Below are 22,348 nucleotides of genomic sequence, written 5' to 3'. Positions count from 1 at the left end.
TTAGGTGAAAGCTGACATCACTTTCTAACTTTCCATCCTGTTTCATCTCAGGTCTTCCACCTCCTACTCCCCCCCCCCCCCAACTCTTGCTAGGTTAACTCCTATACCCCGTGAAGCTCAGTTTAGATATTCCTTCCACCGGAAGTCATTCCCTGAAACCTCCAAGCCAGTCAGGAACCTCTCTTTTGTATTCCACCCAAGCCTGTGTAATCTGCATCTTCCTTAACCCCTCATCAGATGGTGAGCTCCTTCAGGGTGACAGTTTGTCGTTCACCTTTGTGTCCCAGTAAAATAATAGCAATAAGAGCCATTATTTTTGGGATGCTTACTAAGGAGCCAGTACTGTGGTGAGCATTTTACAGGCATTGTCTCTCCCAGTCCTCATAACAGCCCTAAGAGGTGGAAGATCTTGTTATAGATGAGGAAACTGAGGCCTGGTCATTAGCTAGTAAGAGGCAGAGTCAGGCCTTTGACCTCAAAGCCTGAGTCCTTAACCAGTCTGTTCTGACACTAGTTAGGTCCTCAGGAAGTACCCAGAAATATCTGTCTAGTGCCTGAACATTTTCCAAAGTCACTGAACAGTCGGCATTGCCGCCTTCCCTTTGTTTCTTTTACATTTGGGGCGGGGAGGGGTAGTTGAAGGGTGATTAAGAAACGAAATGGAGAAATTAGAAAGGAGAAAAAGGCACTGGATAATTAGCCCCTGAGCGAAACTATATGTATTAGGCAACAGAAACATAGTGAACGCTAGATACACACAAACTTCAAAACACTCAGGCAACATAAAAAGCATGATAACTCAACATGACTGTCACAGCTTGGCAGTAGATGGACGTGTAATTTGCTACCCAAGTGGTTAACAATTCCAGCCACTTGTATGCTACTTAAATTAACTCAATTCCCCAGCACTCCATCCCATTCTCCCCATTCCATTCCACTCTACTCTGCTTCACTCTACTCCATTCCACTCCATTCTATTCCATTCCATTCCATTCCACTCTATTCCACTCCAGCCCATTCCATTCCATTCCACTCCACTCTTCTTCACTCTACTCCATTCCATTCCACTCCATTTCACTCCTTTCCATTCTGCTGCCTCTCACTCTCCACCTCCACTGCATTTTGCTCCACTCCACTCTTCACCTTTCTTTTCCTTTCCTTTCTACACAACTTCAGTAAGTATTCAGCATTACGTTCAGGTGCTGGAGCAACAAAACTGAATAAATACAGTGCCTACCCTCCAAAAGCTCACTTTCAGACTTTTCCTGTTATCGCTGGATAACAGACCACTCCAACTCATGGCCCATCGACACCGAGTCAATCCAAAATCCTCAGAAACCAGGTGCTAGCTGATAAAATTAACTGGCACACAAAGATTTTCTTTTCACACAATTTCAAGCGATTACATTGAACAATTTTCTTCCTCTCTCATACCCTTCTAGGTGTTGAGGTAAAAGTACGTTTCAAAATTATACTTGGTGGAGAGGGATTTTTATCTCCCAAGTGACTCATTTTTATTTTTCAAAGTATTTAACTATAAGTGTTTATAACCGATTGTCATAAAGTAACTGCTCCTGCAAAACCAGCTGATAATCTTGGCAGGGTTGCCTCTCCTAAGGCATGAAAGTCACGGAGAACTGCAGTTTTAGAAACTGCCTTTGGAAGGAGCATAGCTTTTATACACCCAGCTTCCCAGGACATAGTTAAGATTTCGCCTGAGCTTCGAGAGAAAAACATAACATGAGGTAGTTGTCTCCCTAGTAATTCTGGTGTTCCACCTGGGAGCTCATATAAACTTTAGAGGGGACTTCACTTTAGAAACAAACTAAAAATGAATAAACAAAAACCCTGCAGTGTGTTTGCCGTGATCCGAGCCTGCACACCCAGCTCTGGAGTGGGGATCATGTGAGCTCTGGAACACGGCGCTGTGTTGGCCCAAGGACTGGTGTGCTCCCACAAAGAGCTGGAGCTGTCTGTCCCTGACTCGGCCCCAAAGAGCCCGGCCACCCCCGGGAGTTCTCTGTGTGTTTGTTTCACAATGTTCAAACGTGGGCAAAAATGGGGAAATATTCTTTTTGCTAAGAGACAACTTTCTAGGGTTCAGGAAGATATGTTTTTACTGAAGCACTTATTCAGCATGTTTCTTACTTGACACAATTTTTTTTGTATATACTAAATACGTATGCATATATATTTAAACTCAGCTGTGAGACTATTCTCATGAGCTGACGTTAGAGTGGGGTTTTAGCTGAGGTACATTCAGCTCCACCAGGAAGCGTTCAACTTCAAGAGCAAGTGTGACCCTCTCACTGACCTGTGGCTGAAAGGGCTCAGGAGGTGGAGATTTAAGGAGAGCAGAGAACCTGTGCAAGATGGCCTCCTTGAGGAACAGCTCTCCTGTCCCATTTCCTAGCTTCCCTCTCCTCTTTTCAAGTCCACAGACCTGAAACCATAATGATCCAGCCAGGACAGGGGGGTACAGAGCCAGGTGGACACACTCCCTTTCCCTATTTCAAGACCAAACTGGGTGACGTGATGGGAGAGGAGAAGCTATTAAGTGAATTTAGAATTTGGGATATTTTCTGAAATGGCTACTTTTGCTAATGGGTTGAGAGTGAGTGTTGAGTTTTAAAGTGACATAAAGAGTGTCAAGAAAAGTCAGGAGGCCTTCCAAACGTCTGTTCAGAGGCATGGGGAGAACTAGGTTGCAGGGAAGATTTACAGTACTGGCTGTACGTATTTTGTCACCAATCATGAAATGTGTGTACACCAGCCGGGCGCCATATGCAATATTGGTTTCTGCACAACACGAAAGAAACCAGAGCACTAAAGTGGCAGTTAAGTCACATGCCTGGCGTTGGCTTTTACTTGCTTTAAATTATTTGGGTTGCTTATTAGAAAACAGCTAAATACTGCCAAATGGAACCTTAGCTTTTAAATTTTGCTTTAATTACACTGTTACTGCCTAAAATGACAGTGTAAGACCCTGAGTGGAAAGCAAAATCCAAGAGATGAACCCCATAAATGGAAACGCTATGGGGACAGACTCTGTGGTCCTGTCATCGCTGCTTCTCAGCTATTTATCTGTCCTCAGGTAGACGCTGATGCGGGATTGCTACGTGACTCAGCTTATCTTTGTTGACGTGCACAAATCAGTTACAGTGATTCCTAAATCTTCCACTGCTTTGTGACTCTTTCCCCTCCCTTATAAGCGTACACGATTGTGACACATATGCAGAGAGACCTGCAAGGGACTGATTTCAACGTCTCTTTCCTGGTTCTAGGTTACCGTAAGACTGTGAACCTTGACTTTGGTTCAGAAATGGGGCCAACCTACAGGAGTGCAGATATAACATGGCAGCCTAATGATCTTCACCTTACAAGGGTGCAGAAATTGTAATTCTATCGCAAAGATTTTCTCATTCCACGAAATGCATTCATGTACAATTAGTAGCTAAGACACAGAGTGCCCCGTCGCCCACTTGAATAGCAACATATCCAGCAAAGCAAGTCTTTCCAGGCGATGGGCTTTCTGAGACCTTCACAAACCGCACTCCATACCCTCCCTTCTCAGCTTACCTCTTCAGTGGTGCTGGAGAAGGGCTGTGTAGTCCAAGGGTCCCAAGATGTAATTCCAGCCATCTGCAGACTGGGATCCTGCATCTGGCTGCTGTTTCCTGTAGTACTTCTGGTGAAGGCCTCTGTGGTGTTCCTAATTAGGTGTCCTGGGCTATACGGAAGTGCATTAAAAGTGGTGGAGATTTGAGGAGGAGCTGTGTTTCTAGTGGTCCTTACTGAAACTTCCGCTCCCAGGCCAGCTGAAGTAAAGAAAGGACAATTGCTAAAATTACCCTCATGTGTGATGAATTCATCACATAAAAGCACTTTTACTTAGAGGAAGAATACCTCTTTAATAACAAGCAGTAGATAAGCTTCTGTTATATGAAAAAACAGACGATACTTTAAGTGTGATCATGCTCATTTGCCTTTGTCCATTTCACCCATCTTTTATCCATACATCAGTTTCATAGGATGGAGGGAGAGTTGCAGAAACTGTGCAGTTAGAAAGAACCCAAGCTCTGTGTACAAGAAAGAATTAAATTTACTCTATGAACATTTTGGGGGGGGGTCCTCTGAATTGGTGTTGGGGGTTCCATGAATCTCTAAAAACTCCATGCAAAGTTTTGAATATATGTGCATGTGTCCTTTTCCTCTCTAGGGGAATGTCATAGCTTTCATCAGCTTCTCAAAGGGGTTGTTAAATAAAATACCAGGTTGAGGATTACCATTGATGACTTGCCTTTGTCATGGAGATTGTCAATTCCTTGGGAAGTAATAACATGTCTTCAACCGTTACTAGTCCTAATGGTGTGAGTACCAAATCATGGGACTGTTGTATCTTCTGGAAGAACCCTGAATTGACTAATTTAAGAGCTGATGGGTTGAATGTGTAGCTTTGTTTACAAGGCTGAATTGTCCATAGTTCAAAAAATAAAATTGGCTTGTGAATTAGGTTCACCTAGCCATCATATTAAAAATGTGCTCTCCATCTCTTGGGGATCTTGCTAATATGCTGATGGTCTTTGGACCACACCTTGTGTAACAAGACCTACAGGATGATTGTACCATGTGAGGCACTGGGAAAGTCTGTACATGATTCGCCAAGGTGGTGTGTTACATGCTTCCACCAACTCCATCGTGCATCAGCCTTCTCTGGGATATAAAATCTTGCCCAATTAGATAACCGTAACTTCAAAAAGTTTTTGGTTTAAAGACTGGCAGAAGAAAGATTTTCTTTTTCACTATTCTTTTACTGATTCATTCAAACAACTATTTACTAAGCAACTACTATATGCTGACTGGTGGTCCTCTAAAAAGGCTGTTAATCATCCCATTTTCTCTTTTCTGATTTACCTTACTAATCCACCTTTTGAATCTCATTTATTTCCACTCTTAATTTCAACTGACATATTTCATATGGTAATGTATCTGAAGAAGCCGGGGAGAAGCACAAAAAAGAGGATTAAAATGGAAAAGATATTTTTAAAATTTAGCAAGGTGTAAATACCAGCAGTTCTCTTAAATGCTAATCAAATAATCACGATTATAAGCATATTTTCCTTAAGCTGTGGAGGGTTATGCAGAATACCTCTTATATAGGGCTGCCAGATTTAGTAAATAAAAATACAGTAGGCTCAGTTGAACTAGAATTTCAGATAAACAACCAATAATTCAGCATATTTAATATATCTCCAATATACAACATTCCAAAGATTACATTATATGTCATTTTGTATGTTAGGAATATTTTTATACAAAAAAATTGTCACTTATCTGAAATTCAAATACAACTGGGTGTTGTATATTTTATCTGGCAACTTTACCTGTACAGCCAATAGATCTAGGCTTTGATAAGTTTTTGGACATTCTCCCTCGTTTCTGATTGTTTTTACCTTTCTCAATCCTGAATTATTATCTCTGTCATTGTGCCTGGGCACTGTGAACATAGACCAGGAGATTTATTTATCCCTAGTGTATTTTCTACATGACCAACACAACTGTGCTATTGGTAATATGCCTTTCAACAAATTCCAAGGGGCAGTCCTGAATTAGGTTCTAGAATGTCCCTTTAAGTAGATATTTGTCTATTTTCAGAATGTAAAAAATTCTGTATATGGTATAGCATTTTGGTCATTTTGAGGTTTGGTCAGTGCCACCTCCTTGAGCTGATCACCGACTATGACAATTTTAGCTCTCAGACCCTCAAAAAAAAAGATGTAATGATGGGGTGAGGACAGAGACAAGCTTCCAAATACACAGTGTGTAATTATGTGTCTTAGCCTGTCAACCTGTGCCTACTCTTCTCCACTAAGGAGCAGTTGGTAAGTTCTCATCCTGAGAATTATTTTTTACTAGTCATCTTACAAAATTAAGTCAATGGACAAAACAGGACTCTCCCCAAATTAGACAAATGATCAAAACACTCTTGAAATTTCTTCTGCGAATAACACGGCTTATCATCATTACATATAAATTTGGAATATCTTATGGAAACAATTTTAGTCTTCTGTAATTGTCTTTAATTAACATTCTAAACGTATTTTTAAAACACTCCAAACCAAACAAGTCCCCTTTCCATTTTAGGCCACCACCTTTTTTTCCAAAGAAAGAACCTACAGAATATCCAAGTCTGCTACCCCTTCATTTGATGTCTCTGCGTCTAACTTGAGCTATTTAAGAAACAGGAAGGAAGCTTTAGTCTTAACACTCAATTTCCACGTGTTGCGAATTTGAAAGCAGTGGCTTGGACCTTTTGGTAGGCATCACAGTCACATTTGGAGCTTGTTGAAATAGCTGTCTTCCTAGAAATTGTGTTTTAGTAGATCTGGCGTGGAATCCAGCACCTGTATTTCTACTAAGCTTCTCCGGTGACTCTGACACACGTCTAGGTATATACTTTGATCCAAACTGAGCCAGAGCTGAATTCTAATAATTTTTTATGTGGGTATTGAAGGCTTTTAAAGTAGATGGGTTGAAAGAAAATCCATTAAAGAAATATATAAGGCGATCCAAATAAGGTCATCTTTCCATTGCTTGAACTCTTTGTTGAAATGTGCCATGAAACTACAGTAAAAATAGTCGATCTTTGGATGTTTTGGGTTCTATAAATTCTTTTGATGTTCTTTAAAAAAGGTCCATACATTTTACAGTTCATGAAAGAGCAAGACATGTTTTGACAAATGCGAGGAAAGGTTCTTACACAATGGAACAATATATTGAAGCTATTTTTAAAAAGCTTTATTGTACCATTGCTACTACATTGTTTCCACACTACACACAATTCCTCTTAGAACACAATTCAAAATAAGATGCACCATCCTGGGTCCAATCTAAAAAGTTTTAGCACTTAGTTTATAAAAAATAAAGCTTAGCACTGACAGCGCAGCTGTAAGACAATTTGCAATGACTGCATCCTATCAAGGCCATATTTCAAATACATTGAAGAAAGCAATTATGTATCTAAGTTTATCAATTCATCTATGATTGCCTCAGAAATAATCAATCATAGAAATGGAATTTTTGTATAATTATAATAAAGAAAATGCACAAATTGTTAGTTTCCCTCTTTTGAATGACACAAGTAACTTTCAAGCACATTGAAAGCAATTACTTGACTAGAATTCCTTTTGGAGATAGAAAAATCTGACTCTGCTGATACTTTCTATTCTATAGGAAGATGCCCAATGTAATGCGCCCTTTAAAAGTGGAAATAAAATCTGGAAAAGAGATAATAAGTGAAATAGAAGATACCTTAGAAAAATAATGACTTATGTGTATGTATGTGTGTGTGTGTGTGTAATATACGAAACAGCACCAAAGAAGGAGAATTTGCGATGGGAGACATAACAAATCAGAAGTCATAATCAGAGGCTACATTTTTTTTTTTTTACAGAACTTAAAAAAGGTGCAAGATTAGAAATCAAGTAAAATTAATAAATGGAAATTCATACCAAGACATAGCATAGTAAAGCATCAAAGTATAGCATAGTAAAAAAAATTAGATCAAAATAAAATGAAAGCCTGGCCAATCAAAGAAAACACTTTTTAGTAACCAAGTACTACTCAATGATGGTACTATGGGTTGCATTATGAAGATGTGCCTAGCTTATCCTAATGCCCCATGATTTCTTTTGGGAAGATACACACACACGCACGCACACACACACTGGGAGAAGGATGACATGGCTGGGTGGAAGGATGGGGGAAGAAGAATGGCTTATAAGTTCATGGCTACCAGGCTGTGGGAGAGACATGCTGAGCCAGAGCTGCTTAAACAGGCTCAGGGCAAGGGGAGGTGGGAAGTGGGTGGACAGCTTGGAATGTCCAGGGCTGGCTAGTCCATTAGGCACAGTAGGAACACTGCCTAGGACCCATGATATTTTAAGGCCCAGAAAATGGTTGAATTTCTTTGAAAATAATTTTTAACAAAAGAACTTTCAGGGTGAAAGAAAATATTTAAACTTTTTTTTTTCACACATTATGAAAAAATGAGAATGTTAGGACTTGTGAAAATCTATAAAATTATTATACTCTTTTTTTTCCCCAGTGGAGAAAGGAACACACAAAGACCTAAGAGCCCAGGACCCATGAAAGTCGTATGTGGCCCTGGGTGTGCCCTGTTAAGTTCACTGATGTGTCACAGGCTGAAAATGGTTGGGGGGCCCTGGCTGCTCTGCCAGATACTTTTCAATGATCATATGAAGTATAGATCAATAATCAATGATCATATACTTTTCAATGAACATATAAATAAATGGTTCATTCCAAGTCCCATGTAGTTATAATGATTCAAGGAAAAAAATTCTAAAATGGCTGTGACAGCCAATTTGGTCAAAGTAGGGTCTGTAGACACAAAAGAAACTTTCTGTTTTGCTTTGTTTACTTCCGATCAAGCTCTCTGTATTTACAAGCGTCCCTACCAATCACTAAAGGAAATAGCTTCTATTAAAACCCTTTCTCCCAAGAGTATATATGTTTACCTTATCACAATGCTTATGCATTTTAGTCCCTCACCCACATGACTACAATTAAACACTTACTTTGACCAGCAGGTATGTCAAGCCAGCCAGCAGTATGATTGACTTCAGCAGCAAAATCTCTTTTCGTGATTTCACTAGCTCCGCCATACTAGGGACACTTGAAAATATGTCTGCAAAAACGTGCCTGTCCTCAGATAAATATGAGATCTGAATGAATGAATGAATCTGTAGTAGATGCTGCTGTCGAGTGGTTGGCTGACATACGCAACGTTACTCTTCATTCAGTATGAAACACCCTAGTGAAAGAAACAGTTTTAGACAATCATGCAGCTGTTTATACTCATAGGGAGAGTTCGCATTCCTTGGAAAAGGTATCCAAACCATAGACTGAATTTTGTACTCTTCATCTGGAAGTCCTAGAATTATGCGAGCATGGTCTACCTGCCAATAGATGTGTGCTGGTGTTGTGGAAACCCATTTCAAGTTTAGGATGTTTTTATTTCCCTCTCTTAGGGGTTATTTGCTTAGATATGCTTGCACATCGGTAGTGTCCTTTGAGTAAATTTCTCTGTTTCCCATGTAGAAAGGAGGAGGGCAATGAATGAGTTATTTTCCATATCATGTAAGTCCATAAAACTTCAATAACTTAGCCACTGACTGTAACCTTTGTTGTCTGCTTGTGGGGCCAAGACTATTTCCTGTTGGAATAGATGCAACTGTCACTTTTGATGGCTTGGTGGGTTTAAAAATTATACTTGATTTGGGAAGAAGAGAAAAGCAACAGTCATGATTTCAATAGTGGCATCGAGTTGACCTTAGCTTTCCTTTATTGTTCCTCCAAATTCTGATATTCAACACCTTCTAGAAGTTGAAACATTTACTGATTTAGATATAAATTGTTGACCATTGGGACCAAGATCAGCTTGAAAGGAGGTAAAGATTCCTAACTTATGATCCCTGTTCTTATTAGGCTTATAATATAGTAATTTATTTTTCTAATTATTTTTTTTCTTCTGCCATCTCCTATATATACAAAAGACTTGATCATGGGGAAATGATTTTTTCAATTGAATTTCAAGTGAACTTTCCTAGAAATGAACAAGTGTCCCCCAAAATGTAGGCTGACATAATTTCCCCTTTAGCTTATAAGGTTTTTGCTATGAGGGAAGCCCTTTACTTAGGGGTGTTATGTTCCAAGTGTTTGTAAATTAGAGATTTGGACTTCAGAACGCCTTTTTACTCCTAAAGTTAATAAATAGCCTTAAAAAAAGTGAACTATGTGATGATATAAAACTGCAATACTGTTGAATAAAATAAACTTTGACTTTTCCTTATTCTTAATTGCGTTGTTGACATCTGCCTTGTATAAATTTGCAGAATGAGATTGAAAAATTATACACGAGATTTCTAAAAATTATACTCTTAATACAGTGACTCCAAGGATGTAGCTATACAATGTAACATGAAATATATGGAGGAAAATTTAGAAAATCCGTCAGTCACTTGTTTTATGGACACATTGCTAGAAGTAAGATGGTTTCCAGATACCTGGATATCTGGCACCTGAGTGACAAACAGATATATGCAGAGAGTGAAGGTTTTCAATTTTTAGCCAGATATGTTGGCATTACTACTGCAAATAATATCTACAAGACTCTAATTTTTAAAAAAATTATCTTAAAAGGTGGACTAAAAAAAAAAAGAGTCTAGCTACCAGCTACATGTTGGCTTTTTTGGGTCCAAAATGAAGGCATGTAGAATACTCTTTAAGGGTAAACTTGAAATTCAGAGGGAATGGTAAAAATCTCCATCCATTTTCTCCTTAATTTGGTAATCTACTACGTACTGAGGATCCTGGTCCTACACAACCTAAATACTCCATTTAATTAGATTTCCATTAAATTCTATTCTATTTGCCCTACTAAATGGTTGTTTGAAGGGATTTTAAAGAAGTATAAACTATATGAAAATTTTAAAAGACAGGTTAATTTTTCATCCTTCTAGTAAAAATCACTGCAGTAGCTGTGTTTATTTGAGGAAATCTGACTCTAGTACAGGTCCGTCTCCCAAAAACCTTTGCATTAACTTTTGAATTGAATTTTAACCCACTTTGGGAGTCTATTCAATTCACCCTGTTAAAGAGGGACTCTTGAGTTAAGGCAAGGAAGAAGAAGGAAAAAGGTGTTTTAGTGAGAATGTAGCACAGCTAAATTATGACAAAATCCAGTGGGCACTTTTAAAAATATGCAATTTAAAAATCATCTTTCATATTAAAAAAAACTGCTGCTTAATGTGACACACTGGCAAGAATGTATATTGGAGAAAGGGGTATTTTTTTCTGCTTATACTCTACTATAATTATTTACTTATCTGGCCTCCCTATTACCCTAAGGAGCAAGACATAATTAGTGATTCTTAACTTTGGCTGCACATTAGAATCACCTTGGAAGCATTTTAAAAATATGATGCCTGAGCTAGCCGGCCTAGAGGATGAAGCCTGAATATTAATATTATTTCAAAGGTCCTACTGGACAAAATGAAAAGACAACCTAGGGATTGGGAGAAAATATTTGCAAATGATGCTACTGATGAGGGATTAATTTCCAAAGTATACAAACAGCTCATACAGTTTAATATTAAAAAAAAAGCCCAATCAAAAACTGGGCAGAAGACCTAAGCAGACATTTCTCCAAAGAAGACATTCAGATTGCCAATAGACACGTGAAAAGATGCTCAATATGGCTAATTACTAGAGAAATGCAAATCAAAACTACAATGAGGTATCACCTCACACCAGTCAGAATGGCCGTCATCAAAAAAAGTCTACAAATATAAATGCTGAAGAGAGTATAGAGAAAAGGTAACCCTCCTACATGGTTGGTAGGAATGTAAATTGGTGCAGCCTCTGTGGAGAATAGTATGGAGGTTCCTTAAAAAACTAAAAATAGAGTTACCATATAATCCTGCAATCCCACTCCTGGGCACATATCCAGAGAAAACTCTAATTTGACACATGCCCCCAAAGCTCATAGCAACACTATTTACAATATCCAAGACATGGAAGCAACCTAAATGTTCATTGACAGATGAAAGGATAAAGAAGATGTGGTGTATATATATATATATATATATATATATATATATATATATATGTACACACACATACACACAATGGAATATTACTCAGCCATAAAAACAAATGAAATAATGCCATGTGCAGCAACATAGATGGACCTAGAGATTATCATATTAAGTGAAGTAAGTCAGAGAAAGACAAATATCATATGATATCACTTATATGTGAAATTAAAAAAAATACAGGTGAACTTATTTACAAAACAGAAACAGACTCACAGACATAGAAAACAAACTTATGGTTACCAAAGGGGAAAGCAAGAGGAAGGGAGAAGGATAAATTAAGAGTTTGGGGTTAACATATATACATTACCATATATAAAATAGTTAAACAACAAGGATGTATTGTACAGCACAGGGAACTATATTGAATATCTTGTAATAACATAATGGAAAAAATCTAAAAAAGAATGCACACACACACACATGCATGCACACACACACACGCATACACACACACACACATACATATATATACATGAATCACCTTGCGGTACACCTGAAACTAACACAACATTATAAATTAACTATACTTCAATTTTAAAAAATGGTTAAAAAAGGTCCCATTTGTATTCTGATGTGAAGCTTGGGTTGAGAATCACTGGTGTGGGTTACTTCCATTACTACAGCACAAACTCTGGCACATAGTGGTTAGTAGAGAAATATTACTTAGATACTTGAATAGCATCGTGAATGTTTCCTCTATGAAACAAATACAAAATACATAGTCCAGATTTTGACCTTCACAAGTATGCTTTTACTGAAGAATTTAATTAAAAAAAAATCCCATCCTATGGATGCATAACATGCATATTTGCACTGCTTAAGAGTAAAGTATTTAAAATGCTGGAAAGTGTGTGGAGAAAAGGGACCCCTTCTACACTGTTGGTGGGAATTCAGTTTGGCGCAGCCATTGTGGAAAACAGTATGGAGAGTCCTTAAAAGACTGAAAATAGACTTACCATACGATCCAGCAATCCCACTCTTGGGCATATATTAAGAGGGGAACCTTAATTCAGAAAGACACCTGCACCCCAATGTTCACAGCAGCACTATATACAATAGCCAAGACATGGAAACAACCTAAATGTCCATCGACAGATGACTGGATAAAGAAGTATACTTATACAATGGAATACTACTCAGCCATAAAGAATGATAAAATACTGCCATTTGCAGCAACATGGATGGCCCTGGAGAATGTCATTCTAAGTGAAGTAAATTAGAAAGAGAAAGACAAATATCATATGATGTCACTTACATGGAATCTAAAAAAAGACAAATGAGCTTGTTTACAGGGCAGAAACAGACTCACAGACATAGAAAGCAAACTTGTGGTTACCAAGGAGGCAAGGGGTGGGAAGGTTTGGTCTGGGAGATTGAGATTTGCAGATACTGACTAATATATATAAAATAGATAAACAAGTTTATACTGTATAGCATAGGGAACTATATTCAATATCTTGCAGTAGCTTATGGTGAAAAGGAATATGAAAATGAATATATGTATATTCATGCGTGACTGAAGCATTGTGCTGTACACCAGACATTGACACAACATTGTAAACTGACTACACCTCAATTTAAAAACTATTTAATTATCCACCCTTTAAAAAGGGCATTTGGCATCCATCTTTTTGAGGGGGGGGGTGGTAATTAGGTTTATTTATTTATTTAATGGAGGTACTGGGGCTTGAACCCAGGACCTCGTGCATGCTATAGCTTCCACTGAGCTATATACCCTCCTCCTTGAAAGGGCATTTGGAATGATTCATTGCAAACATCTGCATGCAATTTAATTTCTCACAATTGATTCTCTAGAAAGTCAGAGAGCTTTCATGTACCAATATCACTCTGTATGGATGGAGAAGAAAAATACATCTGTTAACTTATAATTGTAAGTTATAAAGCAAATGTATGTGTTGTACCTGTGCATACTGAAATATAAAAACTTTTTTGTACCAAAGTCATACAAATGTTAACCTTGCTTTTTCTAGAAGTCCATCCCCCCCCAGCCCCACGTTGTTTCAGACATGTTTTGGATATGGCTTGTTCTAGTGGTTAATTGTAAATGGTCTGTTGTATCTACTTTACTTTCAAAGTGAAGTCCCTCATTAGACATGTTTTGTATGGAGGTCAAAGGAGATAGTTTTTTCATGAATTATCTTTTATCTTGAATAATCCATATCTACTGAATCCACACGTACTTTGTAAAAGTTCCACTTTTCAAATATTCTGCTAAATAAGGTTTGATTGGGAGTTGGGAGGAAACTCATTTCTTGTATATAATATTTACAACGTTTCTTTGTTGTTTAGGACAGGCCTAGCTAGATGAACCACTGGAAGGGGATTGTACGAATCGGGTGCTGTATGCTATATACTCTCAGATAAAGTTGAATTTTCTAATTGACCTATACTTTCATCTTATTCTTGTATTGGAGGTTTTATAAGAACAGGGACTATAACAACCTTCATTGAAGAAGAGCCCACTGCATTCACTGGCATCTAATTAGATGCTTCTTTCTTTAACAAAATGAATGAGTGACAGACAACTGTCCAAAGACCAGAGAGGTGGAAAGACTCATATAAACCTCAAAACTCAACATCCAATAAAAAAATTAAAGATACAGTGGATGCTGATCCTTAAGTGAGGGTACGGATCAAAATTATTTGGGGAGATTTTTTTTTAAAAAACATCAAGAATTATGCCCAAATCTAAATTTCTTGGAATCAAATCTTGGAGACAACAGTAGAGGGAAAAACGATGGCAGTGATTCACTCTGCTCCTCCCCCAGGTGATTTTGATGTTGCCAGTTGGGCGAAAGTCTGTGGTTACGTATTTGGGAAACACTGTATAATGGAAAGTGTCCTGGACCAGAAGTCAAGAAACCTGGTTTCTAATCATATCTCTGCCACCTAGTTATTTGGGATAATTCACTGAACCCTGGCAAATTTTAATCTTAATGAAGCACTTCATTTCTAGATAATTGCTCCAGTGATTTGTAAGGTCTGTTTGTACCTAGGAGGTAATAATGGTGTTAGTTTTATCGTTCATGATTTCCTAAAGCAAACCTCTAACAGAGGAGTAAATAAATAATAAGATGATCAAGTAAAATAGAATATTAAGCTATATCCACAAATAAAGATTCCTAGTGCAAGTCTGAGCTGTGCATTGCACCAGGAATTTGTGCATGCACATACAGGTTTTTACATGTGTCCAGTGTCTAGGTTATATCCATCAATGGTCAACAAATTAGAAAACTCTGTGGCTGCACATTGGTTTTTACCATTTCAAAAGTATGTTACCTCCAAAAGATGTTGACCCCTACACTTAGCACAAGAGATTTGCAAAAACACAATTTATTATCTTCCCAGTCTTATCAAGCACCATTTTGTATTCTAATAGTTCCTCATAACCAAAGAACAGAGGTGTCTACATCAGCAAAATGATGAATTTCCTGATCATTTGCTTTCGTTATTACATATGTATGCAATGTATATTCCTACATCTAACGGTACTTAACCAAAGTGCTTAGTGTCTGGCACAAAAGAGAAACTCAAGAACTATGTGTTGAATTCACAAAAGAAGCAGGAAAAAGGGGGAAAGAGGAATGAGAGATAGAAAAGTTTGACTGATTTTAATGAGGATAATGAAGTTTTCTGAGTCGGTGGGCATCACACAATCCATTTCCATTAGCTTATGAATCTTCTATAGGAATTTTGTTGGGGCGTGTAGACTTCCCTTTGAATGTGATAAAAAAACAAGACATTGAGCAGAAGAACTTTCTGAATCGATTCTGAAAGGAAGAGCTCACCTTTTTTCAAGCAGAGGCTTTCATTGACTGGTTTTCCCTCCTTGTTGACATCCATTTTCATCCAGCTGTGGAGGTACTTCCTGCCCTTCTTGACCACTACCTTGAAGCCTTGTTTCTTGAGAAAGAGAGAGGCATTTTCCACTTCCAGGAACCCTTCCTTCTCATGGCAAGTCCATCGAGGTGCCTGAGAGCAGTGGGCAAAGATGACTGATTGGAAAGGGCCACCAGAGGAATTGGAGATGGCCAGGCACAGCGCAGATTTAACATGAAGGAGCTTTCCATCCTCCGTCCACATCCACTGCTGGTTCTGGCTGGTCCCATCGCACAAGCCCAGGACCACTATCTTATTTGTGAAAAGGCACTGTTGTTTCTGGACATGGACAATCTGAAAGCCCTCTGGAAGATGAGAAGCTCATTAGGTACCATGTAACAAATCATATGGCCCATCTGAAACAAAACAACCCACCCACAAATCCGCCAAGCCAAAACACAAGGTTTACTTCTCCTTTGCAATGGCTCTCATCTCAAGTGAATAGTCCCAGATTCAACACATACCATTTACAATTTCAAATGTGACAATGTAAAAATATTAAGATGGCGCACTTAGCCCCCCCATTTTTTTACTTTCACATGGCTTAGAAAAGAAAATATACCCCCACTGAAATAACGAAAGGAAGCCCAGAAAAGAAAAAAAATACCATACAAAGAATATAGTGTGATGGTTTAGCCCAATTAGTTAAATATGCTGAAGTTATAAAAAGCCCAGTTCCCGTTTTTAACCATTTGTACTTCTTCCAGCTCACCTTCATCACCCACTCTAAAAAAACACCTCTTGTCCTAACCCTTAAGTTACCATCGCTAGAATTGTTTACAAGTGGACTAGTTTGAATACATCCTTTAAAAAAATTGGATATACTTATCCAAAAATAAAATAAAATCTCCCATTCCCCTAAGCACGACCTTCTAGCTAACAGCAACCAGTGAAAGTATTGATTATCACGAACTCAATTTTTTATAGTCCTGGAGAGAAGCCTTTCTTGATTTTGTGACAAGAGCTGTGCTTTTCAACCTCAGATACTAATAAAGCATCTTTTAAAAAATTTCACCTTTTCTCAATGTAAGAAAACTAAACACCCTGTGGTTAAACATCAGCCTTACAAAGTGAAATATTCAGGCTCAGAAACCACTTTCCAGGTGCTTTTGTAAGTCTTCCCAGCTCTCCTGTGAAAATATTCAGAACTTTCAAACAACAACTTCCCAATAAAACACACCACAGCTCCTCAGCCCCCTTTGATTATACTCCTAGTAGTTGCTTTCTGTAACACAAAAGAAAACAAAACTAGAGCCCAACAGGCAAAAAGCTTAAAGATGCCACAGGCTGTTATATAACCACACGCCACTGTAATTGCTTTTGCTCCCCCTCAGGGTGCTTTGCACTCTGCTGTAAAGATGCCATTTCAGGGGCGGCTGGAGGCATTTGGAGGACATGAGGAGGCCATTTATTTTCCTTTTGGAGAGAAATCTCAACGGTGTGGGCATGGCTGGCTCCTGAGAGTCCCCCCCACTCCTCCTCCTCGTCTCTGGCTGAACTGCCATGGAGACCTGGCTCCATTCCCGCCTTCTTCCAGGCATTTCTCAGAGGACAGAGCTATTGGAGAAATGCCTCGGGAAACTGAGGCAGACCCACTCACCTGAGTTCCCGAGGATGAAGCAGGTAAGAACCGCCATGTACAATTCAGCCTCCATTTTCCACTTAACGACTGTTCATGCTTCGCTTGGGGGGAAAAAAAATTCTCCCAGATAAGAGAAGCCAAGACTAGGAAGGAAATGTGCCTTCACGGTGGGGGGAAAAGTCAAGTGACGAGCACTTCCTCCTATTGAATTGTCTGGGGGAAGTTTTACACCAGTTGTTCTTTTGTCTGTTTCCTTAGAAAGAAGGGATTATGATTACCTCTCTCTCGCTCTCTTTTTTTTTTAATGTAGAAAAAATTCCAGCCTCCAGGAGCAGAATAAAACGTGTAGGTTTTCTTCTACCATCCCTTTGGCACATGACCGCTTCTTCAGCTCAAGAGGGAAGAAAGGAATTGTAATCTTAGGTAATTCAATGTTCCTACAACATTACATCTCTTCAGGTGATGTGATTCTGCTGAATACATGCAAACCGTGTAATTTATGAGGGTCTATGACAAGCGATCTGAAGACATAAACATGGACTGTTTGCATAATGATATGCTAGGAGTCTGTCAAGGAAAACCACATAATGATGGCACTTCCAGATCATTATCGCTCAAGTGATGACAATATTACATTTTGAAATGGTCATCTCCACTGGGGAGAGGCAGACTAAAATTAAACCCATCACACTGTTGACTTCAGGCTTTCCCCCACAGATAACACAGATAACGGTCTCTCTCCAAACAGGAAAAAAAAAATGCATGCCTTACTCAATGTTTAGTATTAAGAGAAGTTTATTGGCAGTAGGAAACAAAGTCAACATAGCTGCATTAAAAATGTGTATCTGAGCAGAACATCTAGTGTTTGCTGAATGTAGTTTTTTTTTTTTAACTTTATTTGTCTCTTGAGGATTAAATCCTTTAGGAATTTAAGGATATCCATGGCAGCATCCTTTTGAAGAACCTCTGGAAATGGGAGAGGTTACACTCTTCCCAAAGGCATCTGCCTTTTACTGGGAGAGAGATTCCAGATAGACAGCATATTCAAAAAGTCTTTCTTAGTAAAAGAGAGACGAGTATTTAAAATTCTTAATACATCATTTGCTACAAATTTGTTTTTCCCTTTGAAAGTAAAGTGATTCACAATGTAGAAATTCAGTGGATAGAGTCCTGGAGCAGAAATCACCTCTATAGTAGAGTAAATACATTTATACCCAATGACAACCATTGTGCTCTGTAATTGATTGATAGGAGGTACTGATAAATACACATTTGCTAGGTAATATTTTCAAGACACATTTCCATATAAAATAGTTACTGCTTTTGATTTTTTTTCCCAAAAACAAGGACTTATTTTTAAAAAAATCCATTATCAATCACTTGCAACTTTAGCGGCAAGATTCTGGTAACTGAGAAAGGAATTAGCACTTAAAACAGGAACAGTTTAACAGCTGACAGTCCATTCACAAGACAGATTTTGCAAACATTAAAGCATCTAAACACACAATAATAATTTCTTCAGCAGCTCTTCCCGTCATCATCTGATGACATATATCACTATTTCATATATATATTCTGTGAAGCAGATAGTCAATACAGACAAAACAAAATCCTCCTTCGCTGTGTCATACCTCCATCAGCACAGGACCTTCAGAACAACTTAGGGGATGCTTACAAATGCATTCCTATACACAAGAGGCTGGCAATCTTTAATGCGTTGCCACCTTCCACAATCCTTGCCCCAAATGACGTCCCGGCGTCTCTTTCCTTCCATTGCAGGAAGCTCCCTCCAGAAGCCTCAGGTGGGTAATCAATTAATCACCCCTAGAGATCGACGGTCTGGTAAGTCTTCAGAGAATCACTGGACCGTTTCTGCTGAAAGTCTGCTTTCGTACAGGCACAGGGCATGATGCACAAATTCATACTGCTCACTGGTTTGGACCATTCCACCCCTGCAAGGGAGAGATGATGCAATAGCTTATTGTTAACGTCCTGCATTCCTAAGTAGCACAGAGACCTCGCCCAAGCGCAGGTGTTTTGCCAAAGGCACAACAGCTGACCTGGTGATCCTTTTGTTACCCCTCCTACCTACGTCCAAACGACCCAACAGGTGAACTCAATCGGCTAACGTAATGAAAGGATTAACACAAGGCCGGGTATACGCTAGGCATTTGATTAATTTTATCAACGTACCATGACTGGGGAGGCAGTACAGCCTCATGGTTAAGTCTTGGACTTTGGAACTAGCCAGGCTGCCCAAGTTCAGATCCCTGGGATGCCAGTTCTTAGCTGGGTGACCTTGGGCAAGTTCCTTAAAATCCCTTGTGCCTCAGTTTTCTCATCTGTTAAAGTGGGAGAATAACAGCACCTATTTTGTAGGACTGTTGTAAGGGTTACATAAATTCACATGTCTGGAGTGTTAGTATCACTTCTCTGATGCCTTATCATTCATCTTATATCATCCTGATTTACGCACTTGCGTTAACGTTGAAGCGGATCTACCAAACAAAACTCAACTGCGAAACGTTGCTCTTTCTGCAAGTAAAAAGAACTACCTTGGAGTGATCTATTTGAGTATGTTATGTGGAAACAACATTAGCCTTTGGGTGCGGCATGCTGGGGATCTAAACACAATAGCAGGTGGGCCCTTAAATTACTTGGGAAAAAGGGAACTGGTTCTTGCCTTTTCTCCTTTGTAATTATAATTATCATCACTAGTTATTCAGGGTACCTCTTATTGTGGATTAGTAGAAGGTGGCCAACTTCATGAGAAATAATAATAATAATAATAATAATAATAATAATAATAATAATAATAATAATAATAATAATAATAATAATAATAATAATAATCGTTATACTTTTATATATAAAATAGCTATCTCACGTTTTGTTCTTTTACTTTGCAAAGCTAGGATAAATGTTACCGCTCACTGAATAACCGCATCGCTGTTAGTAACTATTTGAAGTCTTGGAAAGTTTCCGTAACTCTGCAATCTTACAACCAATGTTGAACTTATGTTTTAACTAATTCTTCCTAGTGGCTGTTGCTACCATTCACAACAATTATTTTTAGGCCATTTGAGCACTTCAGCTTAAAACACTGAGATATAGGGCCTCACTGTAATGTGATTGCTAATTCATGGTAATAACTAAAACTGGGCTTGAATCTATGTTTACTTGTTCATCTCCGTAGATACAAGCTTGCAAGATATTAAAGCAGTAAGAGTTCACCCTTCTAAACAGCGATGTTAAGTTTGTAGCACTTCATCCTTCTAAATTACACTCGGCAGATCGACATGATGCCAAAATGATGCACCTGGCAAGAAATAAAGAGGTAAATACACGGTTTTGGGTGACTGCAACTTATTGACAGAAACATTTCATTGGTCCTTTTCCCTAGAACTGCACATAAGTTGTTTCTGGATCGTAAGTCGACTAGAGGAACAGCCAGCTGAGGACGTGTTAACATTTCCTCTTCTTAGCTGGATGATGACATCTGGGCACACCTGAAAACAACAGGTGTCCGGAAGATGCTGGCTTTGACTGTGAAGCTTGGGAACACAGCCATGTTAATGCTAAGGCAGTTCCAGGGAGCTGAGAGGTTCCTCCCTGCCTCTGGCATCCACACAGCTCACCAGTCCCGCTCCTTGAGCTGACCATCTGCGGAGCCTTATACGTGTTCCATCTCGTGGGCTCTGGACCACTGACCTCTCTTGGAGGCAAAATTTTCCTCTTCTTGTATATTCCGGTAAGCACGAACATTTCTATGTCCAACTGGTGGACAAATGAAGGCTTGGTCTAGGGTTTAATTACCATTTTACCCCACATGGGTCAGCAGTGTATTTTAATGCTTGGAGAATACGAACTATGACATTCTGTTAACTACGTCAATAATTGTTTCTGCTGGCGAAGGTGGGGAAGATGGGGAAATGAAGGCGTTAGTTGTAGGCTAGCAAAGTTCTTGTGGATCTCAAGGCTTAAGGACGGTATATGAAAAGTTATGTTACTTCCCACTTGTTCTGAAAAATGAAAAGGAAGGAACTGGCGTCAGAGGGATCCTCAGAGATCATTCCAGCTGCCAACAAAATGTTGCCTTTCCAGGAGGGAGCAGTCTACGTGGCAGATGGTCAGCTAGTTTCGTCTGGAATGTTCATGGGTGAGGTACCTTCAGTGGGAGACTTTGCCAAAGCTGGCAGGAAGACTTTTGAAGACATCGAATGCATCTGACCCTCTCTATCTTTCACCCCATTGGTCAAACTGAAATAACCCCAAAAAGTCTTAAGGTTCCTCCTGTAGGCACACGATAGCTCTCTAAAAGCTGGAAAACAATCATCAAAGCACCATAATCTTTTCTTCTCTAGACTAAACATCCTGTGGCCACTCAATATTTCTATACAGCCTGGTTTCCCTGTCACTCAGCAATCTAGTCTCCCGCCTTCCACAGGCTGTTTTATCAAACACGACCTTCTTAGAGTGTTGTGTCTACAACCGATGAGATCTGGTCAGTGGGAATATTTCTCCCTTGAGCTGCATGAAATAGGCCAACGAGTTTGCATCTGAAGGTGCACTGGGGGGAAAGATCCCACAGTACCTTACCTCGTGCCTGGTGCTCAGCAAGTATTTTAGGCTATGGAGTGAAGGTTTGTGCTAATGAAGAAGTCCGTGGGATATTTTTGGAATGTGAAAATTACAGTTCCCTCCCATCCTGTGCTTTTGGTATTGAGTTTTTCAAACTAAATACAGAGTTTTCTGTTTATTCCTACTTCAACCTGTTGATTTCATCATTATTTCTGACATCATTATTTCTATCATTCAGCATATTAGCCTTCTATTTCTCACTCCCCAATGTGCGTCCTCCAGATATCCAATAAGCATGCCTTGTGTCTTTTTATCTGTCATTCATAAAGGAACAGAAGAAAGACAGGGCTAAAGCGGGTCTTTACTATAAGTGGTTTGATATCATGTGATGTACCGTCCAACTCATTCCAAAACTATTTCTAACTAGGTGGTAGGCCCTTTAAGAGCAGGCGTGATATCATAGTCTTCTCATATTTGCAAAAGTGAAAAGCACTTAATAGTCCCAAGTAAGGAACTGTCAAGTAGGTTACCCAGGCTATGCTGGTCTCACGTTATATGAAAACAAAGAAACTTCAGGCTAAAAGAAAGCAAAGAGAATCCCAGA

General features: G+C 38.9%; 2 protein-coding genes across 3 annotated transcripts in view; both read right to left on the bottom strand.

Annotated features, from left to right (window-relative positions):
• PTPRB (protein tyrosine phosphatase receptor type B) overlaps positions 1 to 17,319 on the bottom strand; it is a 111,802-nt gene extending 94,483 nt beyond the window's left edge. Inside the window, exons 1-3 of the mRNA XM_074375403.1 lie at positions 17,182 to 17,319; positions 15,491 to 15,886; positions 3,580 to 3,818 (exon numbers count right to left, since the gene is read on the bottom strand). Coding sequence (XP_074231504.1) covers positions 3,580 to 3,818; positions 15,491 to 15,886; positions 17,182 to 17,236 — 690 coding nt within the window. The 5' untranslated portion in view covers positions 17,237 to 17,319. The remainder of the gene's footprint in view (positions 1 to 3,579; positions 3,819 to 15,490; positions 15,887 to 17,181) is intronic.
• Positions 17,320 to 17,940: 621 nt separating this feature from the next.
• PTPRR (protein tyrosine phosphatase receptor type R) overlaps positions 17,941 to 22,348 on the bottom strand; it is a 228,504-nt gene continuing 224,096 nt past the window's right edge. For both annotated transcript variants that reach the window (XM_074375401.1, XM_045519461.2), the window contains one exon: positions 17,941 to 19,115. In XM_074375401.1, the coding sequence (XP_074231502.1) occupies positions 19,022 to 19,115 (94 nt within the window). In that variant the 3' untranslated portion in view covers positions 17,941 to 19,021. The remainder of the gene's footprint in view (positions 19,116 to 22,348) is intronic.

Source organism: Camelus bactrianus, chromosome 12 (genome assembly GCF_048773025.1).
Source record: "Camelus bactrianus isolate YW-2024 breed Bactrian camel chromosome 12, ASM4877302v1, whole genome shotgun sequence".
NCBI classification, from domain to species: domain Eukaryota; kingdom Metazoa; phylum Chordata; class Mammalia; order Artiodactyla; family Camelidae; genus Camelus; species Camelus bactrianus.
This window is presented reverse-complemented; position numbering and strand designations above follow the sequence as displayed.